Raw genomic sequence first — 12,124 nt, 5'->3', positions numbered from 1 at the left:
TTACAGTTGTCATGTTTAGTTAATGTTCTTCACCAGAATCTCTCCTATATCATGGGAACAGAGGAAGCTCAGAAATCCTGCATGCATCAATTATTAAATGCATGACAACTGTTTATCTTTAATCCTGAACCATTTTACAGCAAAATGCAAAAGTAATCATGAAAAACTAAACTTGGATAGATCAGACAGCATGCAACCTATGGACATGATTTTTTTTAAAGACGTAAAGATTACTGCAAAGAGAATAGAAGCCATGTTGCATGCTCGCTCTAGTTCATGGAGTCACTTAAATCTTACAGGTCTGCAGAATGTCAGACCGAGAAGTCGTTTTTGTGTCCTGCGTAGTGTTGGCTCTGTTGGATCTGTTGGAGTGATGGAAGATTTGCTTGTATTATCTGGCTCTCTATTTCAGCACTTCAGCCAGGAACAGGTGCACTGCCTCGCTCAGGGCCCCTGGTCCAGTCATAACTGTTGTCAAATTTGATGCTTTTGCCTTCTGTCTCTACAAGACCACTCCAAGTACACTATGTGGCCAAAAAATTTTTTTAACCCCAGTTGATAAAATAATTAGCTTCTCATTTCTTTAAAACAACCATGTTGGAAGATCTATCCTGGTGTGATGGAAATGATGTTTTAGAAGTTTTAAATTATTGGACGTAATCATACAAAAAAAAAAAAGGAGATTTCTGAAATTATATGATTTGGGTTAAAAACTGGTAAACACATTATTAAAACCTGTAAGGATAGTGCTGAACCTCCAGCTTTAGAGGGAAAAAAATTAAGATCAGAGATCTTGAGCTTAAATAAACATTACAGCACATTTTCTTGTTTTAGATAAAGAAAATTATGTCTTGGTAACAAGCGTTCTCGGTGTAAAAGCAGCTTTTGAGGTCTATAGTGAGTCACCAGTGGCCGCAATTTGGCTAGCAATCTGAAATTAATGATTAATTTACTTTCACCTATTCAGTTTGTCTGCTTCCCTTATTTTAAAAAACATCCTTTTTGATTTCAACACAGTAAGTCTGGTTGAGTTGTGCAGTTTCCATGTGCTATTGTTTATATTTGTAATTAAACAGACAGAGTCAAATTTAAATTCCAAAGCAGTTACACAGAATTCTTTCACAGAAGTAATACAAAAAAAAGCATAGGTTTTTAATACAAGAGGGCAAATTCAATGACAAAATCTGAAGCTGAAGACTGCAAAGGAACTGTGTGGTGTGGATATTGCAGGTGGAAAGCCACAGTGAGTAAGGGGTCAAGGGTGTCCTCCTAGTTGACCAGATGGGATTTTGTTGGTGTCAAGCAAAGTCTGAACCAATAAGAACAAATCCGGGTTAGGGTTTGGAGCCCAAGTTTAGGTATTTCTTTCCAACCAATCATAAACCACAGACAATTGGGAACATAAGCTAAGGAAGTACTCCTGCCAGAGATTACGTTAGTGACTGTGTGTAACCCAGAGTAAAAATATGCTTCATTTCTTTTGGGTTTTGAAAGTAATTTTAAAGAAATCAACCTGGATTAAGTACAACTGGGGTAAATTATTTACCAGGGATTAAGCTCTTATCTTTCAGGACTAAGGTGTCAAAATTTTTTACTTAGGCATCATCATCATTATTGTTGCTTTACATTTTCTTAATGCAGATTATTTTAGATTTTTGTGAAACTGCAGGTTAACCCTATGAAGTTGCCACTGTTGGGCCCTTGAGCAAGGCCCTTAATTTTTAATTGCTAAGAACAATGTACAAAAAAATGAAATAAAAAATGTAAGTCGCTCTGGATAGAAGCATCTTCCAAATGCTCAAATGCAAATGTAATCTACAGGTACCAAGGGTAGATTCATGCAAGTTATCATGAAATCCCCTGACTGCTCATGATAACTTGCATGAATCTACCCTTGGACTGATATTTGTCACCCATCATCTCTAATACATTCAGATAAATTCATCATCAGTGACTGAAGAGACAGATGTGAGATGCACTCATGGGTGCAAATAATGCAGGGGGATTAATTATTCTATTAGAAAATGACACTGGAGAATAAATGGACAGTAGATAGACCAAGGAGGGTCCTAGAGGTTTGTTTGATGAAAGTACACACTATGCAAAAAGGGGAAACAACAGAACTACAAGTTTAGCATTTGCAGAGTTGCAAATTTTGCACATTTCTTTTAACTGATAGTTGAAAATATTAACAATCAATCATTTTGAGACATTTTTTCCAGAGGCACAATCCCAAAAAAGTGGTAATGTTTGACAGGTTGATGAAGCTGAACCACTTTAAATCAACATAATAATAAAGCAAAAACAAAAGTACAAATATTTATATACAGTATATAAATATTGTAATGAACTATAGGGTTCGGTATGATACAGTATGCATCTGTAACGTAGATTCCTTGCAAAGTTTACCTATGATTCTGAGAAATGATGTTTTACTGCTGCTCTATAGAGTTATATTTGGGCATTATTCATGAGCAGTGAACACACGAATGATTTTTCTGGCAGTGTTGGAAATGCACACACTCTGATAAAAAAAGTTAAAATACCATAACTACTAGAACTCATACAATAGTGCAGTTAAAAACATACATTTAACGTTTAACTAAAATTATCCTAATATTTATTACCTGCCCATATTTTTCGATCCAAAGATGATTAAAAAATAGACAGAAAACCGGCCAATCTGGCAACACTGCCCATCAACTGCACACTTGAGAAGGTAGTTTCTTCATTCTTTCTCTTCAACAAAATGCCTGACAAGTTTGCTGTCTCGTGGTGCACAAGTTGATGTGAGCTATGGCGCATTATTGTGCAAAACAATTGCTGAGTACACTTCTTTTAATCAAGTTATTAATCAATTAATGATTAATTATTAATACCCATATCATCCGGTTATACCCGTGGGTTTCATTGACATCTCATGGTGGAATCTGTGTTTTTTTTGTCGAGCTTTTGATAGCAAATACTGTATCACTGGCAACTACACCGGATTACAGCTTTCGTTCTAAGCGTAATCTATTAAGGGAAAGCCCTTTATGTCCGAACCAATGTTAACTGTGGGAAGTTTGGCTGCAGACCAAATCTTTAAAAAAAGATTTATTTATCATAATGATGACAATGGTGGTGCGGTTCCTCTCAGAAAGATGTAGATCTTAGAAAAGAAGGGGAATGGGTGTAATTTCTCTGAATTTCTATGCCGCTGTAAAATTGTCAATCCCTGAACATTTTTTCTGCGCTTTAAAGCATCTAATTCCACCCAGAACACTAATAGTGCAATCTTGCAAGGCTTGAAAGCCAGCCATTGCAAAATGGTTTCACTTCAACTGTCAGTTTGCTTTTACGCTTGGCTGTTAGGGGGGAACTGCTAAGCTGAGGAATTAAACTGCAGACAGAGCTGACAAACTACAGGAGGCTTTACAGTTCCTTAACAATTTGCAGTAAGGGTAGGTTGGCTCTATCTCTAGGTGGAGCATGTTTGACAATGCTTTACATGTTAAATATAGTCCTCATCTGAGTGTGTGACTGGGAACAGGAAGGTGACCCTGGTGAAGTCCAGACTTTTAATCAAACAACTTGGAAGAGAAAAAGAAGAAAGAAGCTCTCTTTGTTCAAATCTAAGAAACTTCAATGCATTTAGTGTAAGAGGTCGATGATGCTGGACTCACCTTGTGTCATGGGAACAACATATGCATTTCTGCTTCTATTTAGTCAGGAGCACATACTGTTTCTGGAAATTGCACAGGAAATCAAGATCTTAAAAGTAATAAACCTCCCTCTCAGGAACTTGTCACCTTATCTAATGTTACCCTAATGTAGAGATGGGTATTGTTCAAGAATGTCAATTGTGGTTCTAATACCAATACCTTGTCTTCTGTATCAGTTCCTGAACAATATATCAATATAATTTCTTTATACCAATTTTGTATGATCCACTTCAACAAAAAGAGGAATACATTGCGGTATCCAGACGCTCTTATCCAGGGTGACTTACATTTTTATCTCATTACACATCTGAGGGTTAAGGGCCTTGCTCAAGGGCCCAACAGTGGCAACTTGGTGGTTGTGGGGTTTGAACCTGGGATCTTCCGAATCGTAGTCCAATGCCTTAACCACTGAGCTACCCCTGGCCACTTTTCGTCACACTGGCATGCTTACTTACACAAAGTCATCTCCTATCATTTAAAAATGGAAACTGAGTGGTGCAGAGGTAAAGTGCTTGCCCTATCATCTGGAGATCGCCTTACATCAGTCCTGGCTCTACAGCGAATCAGTGGTGTCTGTGAGTCCCCGCAAATGGAAGGAGCGGGTAGTGCTGCCTCTGAGTGTGTCACGCCGCCTCAAATGGTAAAAAGGGAGAAAAGTTGGGGTGGGGGGTTTACCTTATTTCGGAACAAGGTGACCTAACGTTTTCTGTTTTAACTTTTTAATTTTATGATTCAGCCATGCAGCATTTTTTTTACCTCAATGTTTTACAACATAAAAAATAAAACCATTTACCCATTTACATATTAATCGAAAAACAAACAAAGCCTTTGCCTCTCATGTTCAGCCCCCTTCATGTCTCACTTCCACTTGCTTTTGTTGCAAACTGAATTGTTCTGTTAACTGTTCACCAAAAAATGAGCGCCTGCAATAAACGGTGCTGTTTTCACATGTTCATGCACAATGCAGTCTGTTAATATCGATAAATAAAATGTATAAAAGCCAGAATTGAATTGGGAAGCTTCATATTACCACATGGTTGCTGTAGCTCCTGAAGCTCTAATTGAATGCAGTTCAGCATTTGATCCCACCAGCTTTCTCTGGTTATGAACTGAAGTTAAACTCGAACAGTATCTAAAATTACATAATGGTCAAAGCTTAAGTCACTGGCTTAATTAATACATAAATTTTAAATTTAGTAATTAACTGTAATTACACGATACCTGCGGAAATCTCAGTGACAGCGTCGTCCTTACTAATATCCGACTAAAGAGCTTGGGTTTGGGTTTTGGTGGACATTTTGAAAGGGAGTTTTTTACTGTCATGCAAACCTAAATGACGAGAGGAAGATATCTGTGTTTTTTTTCTTTTGCAGTCGAACACAGAGCAGCTTTCTCCTATGAAATTTATCCCACGCACATTCAACTGTTTTATTAATTTCATATTGTACTCGGTTTGGCGGCACGGTGGTGTACTGGTGAGTACTGTCGCTTTACACTATTAGGGACGGGTTCGATTCCTGTCTCTGTGTGCATGGAGTTTGCATGTTCACTCCGTGCTTGGTGGGTTTTCTCCCAAAGACCTGCAGATTACAGTAGGCTAATTGGCCTGTAGTGTGTATATGTGTGTGTGCCCTGCAATGGATTGCCCCCTGTGCAGTAGTGATGCGCGGGTCGGGTATTTTTCCAACCCGCGGGTCTCGCTTTTATGAAATTATTCATGTATGGCATACATCAAGCATGAAATTATTCATTATATATGGCATACATCAAGGCAGTAAAACTCTGCCTCCTTGCCTCTGGAACAGATTCAATCCGAACTCATCAGACCACATGACCTATTTCCATTGCTTTCAAGTCCAAACTTTATACTTCCTAACAAATTAAAATCTTTCTTTCTGATGAGTCCTACTAACAAGTGGTTGTCTTATGGCCATGCAGCTGTTTAGTTTTCACTACATTGTGTGTGTAGAAAAGGTCTTACTTTCAGTATAAATCATAGCTGTGATTTTTACAATGCAACCTCACCAAGTGTTTAAGACAATTGAACTTCTTCCTTCCTAGTCGAAATGTTTTAAGTACTGTAGCTTTTTCAGTCTAAGGGAAATTGGGAGGATTCCACATATTTGTTTCTTCCAGGGTCAAGGATCCTCCTCTGCCTGAAAAGGTTCATTATTGGATTCTTCACAATGCAGAAGGTGAGAGTAGGCGGCAGAGTCGTTAGTGAGCAGGGGCGGAAGAGAGCTGTTGACCAGATGACCAGTAATAGAGAGATATTAGTTAGAGTCGTTAAGATGTAAAGACCAGAGAGAGTAGGTGGAGTCCTGACTTTCCTGGTTGACCTGTGAAGAGGTCTTGATAGACGAGAGACAATTTTTCCACTTAGATGACGTACTCGTAGATGGCCTTTTTTTACACCTCTCTTGAACCATCTATCGTCTGTCCGAAATTTGTACAATCACGTCCTCAAATGTGTGTCCGTTGTCCTTCAGATGAAGTTGCACTGATCTGATTCTGGTCCTGAAATGGAGCTCTTTCTGTGCTGGTACATTCCCCTAGGTAGAGGTTGTTTTGTCTCCCCAATATAGAGCTCTTCACTGCACTGGAAGACGTATATTTTATTGCTCTTCTTATGTATTGTGTCCGCTTTAGGGACGGACGAGTCTCTGTCTGGTTTGTTGGAGGATTTGAAATGAACTAGTGTGAGAGCCGGAATTAAAATTTTTTTTTTTGGTATGTTTTCAGCCTGTAAAGTGATGCGGTCGATTGGTGAACAAATGGTGCATACTCCTACTATAATAAGGTGCAGTCGGCATGTACGGAAGTAAACCTAAAACTGGTAGAGAAGGAGGCTGGTGATGCTGTAGACTGAATTCTCTTTTGATTCTATTGTTTATAAAGTTTCTTATGATCTTCAACAATCTTTGTGATTAAGAAGGTTTTGTGTGCAACAAATCTTTACATCTTTTTCCTTCATCTTATTTGCCGCCACTACTTTCAGTTTGACTCAGTACAAAATCAAAATTAATGCAGGAGTTTGTAATTTTTTTTTCATACATATTATCGATACTAAATTCCGTACTTAAATAACCACAAACACAACTGCAGCCTGATTTATTGTGCACATTATGCCCAAACTGTGCGAGGTGGATTTATAGTGTTTTGCAAAAACATACACAATTTACACTGATATAGCCAAACTAAAATTGCCTTAATATTTTGACATTTGTGCTTTTTAACACCATTGTGTCAAAAAAAAAAAAACAGGTACAAAGGATTCTGTATTAGTTTGCATTTGAAAATAATTTTTTTTTTTTAAACTGCAAAAATGGACTTCTCATGTTGCTGTCAAACGGTTTAATAATTCACACACAATTTACAGTTGAACAGGATGTTTTTATGCCTCGGTTTTTGACTAATGGAGTCATTGTGTGCTTTCGGCTTCGTCCATACATCCGTCCGTCGGAGATTCTCATTGGCAGAGTGTCTCAAAGGGAAAGCTTAAATGTTATCATTATAACCAGCAGATTTTGGAACGAATTCGAAAACTGGGTCAAGGTCAGAGCAAGGTCATAGTTTTTTCTTTAAACGACCACTTCCTACTTAATGCAGTATATTTTAAGGAATACAAAGAACTACACACATCGGAGTCGAGTCCTATTTGCTATGTTGTATTTTGCTTTGCTAATAAAAATATTTCATAGATAACGAATTACTGATTGACTCGGATGTATTCAGTAAAAAACTATGCATAAATTGTCTTATATTGTCTATATTGGATAATCTGAAAATTATCCTTGGTGGAGTGCTGATGTGAGTTGTGTGTGTGTGTGTGTACAGTATATGTATGTGGGTCATACAAGGTAATCAATCTGTCATTTCTGAATTTGACAAGAAGCTTTGACCCTGACATGGTTTAGAGTGTTCCTGATCCTACAATAATCAATTCTGCATCTTAGCGAACCCTCTACCGGTTATTAAACTTCTTCAATATTTTTTCAACAGACCATAAATAATTCTGAAAATATTTCATTCTCATTGTGAAATCCTCTGTTTTTTTTTCTTTCTCCGTGTTGTTGTGCAGGTTCAGAGCCCTGTGAGCAGCGAGGGGGTGAGTGTTCACACCGACCGTATCTGTGTCCCTGCATGCCTCAGTGTGCATGAGAAAATAGGCTGCCTATTGATTTCCTTCACTGTATCGCACCCGTGCTCCAGGGGCCGGGCTTCGCTCGAATCGAAAATGTCATTGCGAAGAGGTCACAGAAGTTTGCACGGACACCATGGAGACAGATAGTGTAAAGATGAGTCCTGTCATAATTTTCACGCATTTGTCTAAAGGGTTCCAAGAACAGGATGAAACGGAGAGAGCGAGTGAGAGTGAATGAGTGAGCGAGAAATTATAATGTCAGTCTAATGGGAATTTAAACAAATGAAAGGAAATGAGCTGTGTGAAGTATTATCCATTAAGCTTTTAAAGAAAGAAGACTGCCCTTTTTGGATTACACCCAAGTTAAAAAAAAAAAGGCAAAGTTAAACATTTATCCAGAGACCGGACTCGTACGTATAAAAGAAGAAAAAAAAAAAGCAAGTGTATCAGCTCTGTTGTTTCCATTTAGGGTTTTATTTGCACATGTTTAAAAAAAAAAAATCTGTGAGCGAGAGAGAGGAAGTGGGCGCGGGGTTGTGGAGAGGTTGCGATTTCGGTCAATGGAAGAGCTGGACAAAGGCCATGCCGAACAGACGGACACACAGTGGGAGTTGAAATGCTCTCGTACTCATGCTGATCTGAGATCTTTGTGAAGGATTTGCTCTTTTCTTTTTTTGTCACCCCCCAAAAACCCTGTGAGAGCTTGAAATATTAAAACAAGACATAATAAACTGAAAAAAAAAAAAAGCCTGTGCTAGCTAGGCAAAAGCACTACATTTCCCAGAGTGCACCACTTGTCCTCCTTACAGAGGATGCTGAGACATCTAGAAGGTGCGAGTAAAAAGACAGAGAGGAGGGAGCTCGGTACAGCACGTACCGCTCACACACACACACACACACACACACGGAGCACTCATTAGACATACACACAGACACCCACAAACCACATGAGCGTAGCCTGCAGTCCACGCAGTCAGTGATGTCGATGCTCTAACCTCCCTCCTGATTGGTGGATGGAGGACTCTCAGGAAAAAAAAAGAAAAAAAGAGAAACAACACACACACACAAGCTGGAGATCACAGTCGGACGGGTTTGCCGCGCTGAAAGGCTTGTCTTGGCGTGAGGCTCGAGCTTGGTGAGGAGTGCCAAAGCACCAGCTCTGACTGGAGCTCACCAGCCTCTGAAACCGGCACCAGCGGGCACACAGCATGCAGCAGCGAGCCTCTGAGCGCAGCAGCTTTAACTGCCAGGTAGGACGGAAACCTCTGAGTTTCTCAGAGCCAGAGCGAAAACTCTGACTAGTTGATGCAGCTGCTGTGCCCTTGAGCTGGTTTCTTTTGAACTGTATAGTAATTTGATGCTTTTGGGGTGTATTGTTGTGTTGTAATTATATCACAGGTTGCTCACTTGATACGTTCTGGGCGTTAAGACCGGTTGAAGGAATGTGCTCTTTGCAACAGCTTATCCAGGCACAAAGCTTTATTCCGTCTCCTCTTCCCTCCCTTACTGTGCTACTGTTTGTTCTCCTGCTTCTCATTTTCTCCTCCCTCTGATGGCACTCTCTATCCCCCCCCCCATCCTTCTGTCCTTTTCGTCACTTTGCTCTCGCTTCACAGTCGCATGACTGACAGATTAAGTGCTCGGTCTGAGCTTTTACAGAACGGGAACGTCGGCTTGCTTCACGCTGACTCCACTTCAGCGGATGAACAGGGAGGATGCACGTGTGCGTGGAGGAAAGCGCCGAGACTTGATATGATAATCTTTTAGTTACTGGTTGTTACAAGGTCACTGCACTGGTGTTGCGTTAGACACGTGAGCGTAGAAGCTTCTGCTCAGATTTGCATGACAAAGCCATTCACGTCCGATTAAGCGCTTAAGTGTAATTGTGCTGATATAGCACGGTCTGCGTGTGTAAGACAGACACATCGCCACGTCATGCGTGCGTGTGTCAGAACGCTCCACTCTCGGCTCGGTGAAAGGATACTGATGCTGAGCTCGTCGTCGCCATGGCAACTGTGGCCATCTGTAGGGATCAGACCCAAGGCTTCCGTCCAATCACATGGCTTGGATCCCACCCCCTCCATTCCTGATAATCTCTTCCTTTTGCTTCTCTTGGCTGAAGCTCCTAAATAATCACACAGTCCAGAAGCACAACACTCTCACACATTCACACACTCTCACTCACACACACACACACATACACATGGAACAGATGAGCCAATGTAAGGGTAAAAAAAAAAAAAAACACAATCGAATATGGACCGTGTTGCATTCTGTCACTGGTTAATTAGAGCTCCCTGCTGGGTTCTTCTGGATTCTGGTCTTGTAATTTGGCCCCATCATGATGCTGTCAGTCATGCATGGAAATGAGCTTTCTTGTACATATCAATCGGCCGCAAGATAGATTTGCATGAATACTGCGGCGCACGGAACTAGGTCATGAGGCGTGCGTGTCCTAGAAAACCTCAGAACAATCCATGTTCCTCTTCCCAGAGAAGATTAGTAGGGAGCGATGGTGCACGTGTATAACAGTAAGAGAGAAAAAGACACAAGACATTGTTACAGAACCAAAAATGGTTATATCAAACACACTTTAAGGGATAAGAAACACAAAGTAGTTATTGTGTACTTTACCCCAAAAAAACTCTACTCTTCTCAGGTCAGAATCAGCCTGTCCAATATGGATGAAATGTTACATGCAACAACTGTGTTTTGATTGCCCAAGCCTGAATTAGTGTTATTACTTGTAATGGCACGGTGGCTTAGTGGTTAGCACTGTGGCCTTGCCCCTTCAGGTCGTGGGTTTGATTCCCACGTGGGGTCTGTGTGCATGGAGTTTGTATGTTCTCCTTTTGCTTGGTCGCCAATTGGCGGTCCCAAATTAGTCTGTAGTGTGTGAATGCGTGTTGAGTAGTTAATTCCCATACAAAAATGGGAATAAATACAATGGTCACTGTGGGACTACAGAGGTTCCTGGATAGATGGATGGAATATGACTGTAAGGACAATATGTTTTAACATGGTAAAAATGTACTGACTAATTCATTGATGATGTTTAAACTTTGCATTATAGGTTTAAACTTGTGAATATCCTTTTTTCAAAGCTTAAGAAAATGTATTTGTTGACAAAAAATAGGTTTTCTTTTTTTTACGCAAAAGTACAGTTTTTTGTTGATGGTTTTTTTTTGCTATTTTTGTGGATTTTCCCCGATTTTTCTCCCTAATTTAGTAGTGTCCAGTTCCTCCCAGTCGCTAAGGGGGGTCCCACATTAAGCTTCTACCGCCATTCAGTCGCCATTCGCCCGTTCGGGGCGGAGTAACACACTCGGAGGACAGCGCTATCCGCCCCCTCTGCTTATGTGAGCTCACAGACGCCCCTGAATGGTTAGTAGAGCCGTGATTAATGTGGGAGCACGAGTACCCTCTCATCCTTCCCTCTGAGAGAGCTCGGCCAATCAGCTCTCTCTAGACCTCCGGCTGTGAGAGGTTACAGCATCACCCGGGGATCGAACTCGCGATCTCCGGATGATAGGGCGAGCACTTTACCACTTTATGTATATTCTTTTATTTAAGTATTGTGATATAAAAAAAAGTCTTGTGATAAAATTTTTCATGAATGAATGTGTAAATTCAGTAGACGTTGACGTTTACATTAGACTTGAGTATGCTGTTGAGTCTCTCAGTCTCAGTCAAATATTTGAATGGTGCTGGGGGTAAACTGGGAGTTATTGCCGCATCCTCTGTATAGTCGCTCTAAGCTATTTTCACATGTTTGGACCAGTTAAGGAGCTCCAGGGAGGCCGGAGTTTCAGAAGTGAAGCAGGCAGTCCGATCATGGCTCCGGAGTACTGAGAAAACTTACCAGCATCGTATCCGAGCACTAGTGAAACGCTGGGACGAGTGCATGAATGAGGATTATACAGAGAAATAAAGGGAGTTTCTGTCTTCTGTTAGTCTGCACAATCAAAAGTCTCGGGTTGACTTGAACGCCCATCGTATTTTGCCCCTCGGTTTGAATGAATATGTAACGAAATGCAGAACTCAAAAAGTTTTATTCAGCAATATACAGTATACAGTACAACTTGCATTTAAAAATGCATTCAATTATTTCTAGCATTAAATCCAACGTTCTGTTCTACATCCCTATACAATATGTGCTACTAATGGAAGAATAGGCTTATTAGCACGTATAGTATACACAAGTTTTTCTGAGTTACCGACTGAGAGCCTAATTGGAGTGTTCAGTAATGATGTGTGGTGTTGTGTAAGACATGCT

At 40.3% G+C, this 12,124-nt stretch overlaps 1 protein-coding gene across 4 annotated transcripts in view; it reads left to right on the top strand.

Annotated features, from left to right (window-relative positions):
• slc4a10a (solute carrier family 4 member 10a) overlaps window positions 1-12,124 on the top strand; it is a 39,221-nt gene that overhangs the window by 537 nt on the left and 26,560 nt on the right. For 2 of the 4 annotated variants that reach the window (XM_053513432.1, XM_053513428.1), the window contains exon 2: window positions 7,786-7,812. The exons of 1 other annotated variant lie outside the window; for it this stretch is intronic. In XM_053513432.1, coding sequence (XP_053369407.1) covers window positions 7,786-7,812 — 27 coding nt within the window. Of the gene's footprint in view, window positions 1-7,785; window positions 7,813-8,782; window positions 9,099-12,124 lie in introns of those variants that run through there. One more of the 4 variants, XM_053513430.1, reaches the window with a different exon arrangement.

This window comes from Clarias gariepinus, chromosome 15 (assembly GCF_024256425.1).
Source record: "Clarias gariepinus isolate MV-2021 ecotype Netherlands chromosome 15, CGAR_prim_01v2, whole genome shotgun sequence".
In the NCBI taxonomy this organism is placed as follows: Eukaryota; Metazoa; Chordata; class Actinopteri; order Siluriformes; family Clariidae; genus Clarias; species Clarias gariepinus.
This window is presented reverse-complemented; position numbering and strand designations above follow the sequence as displayed.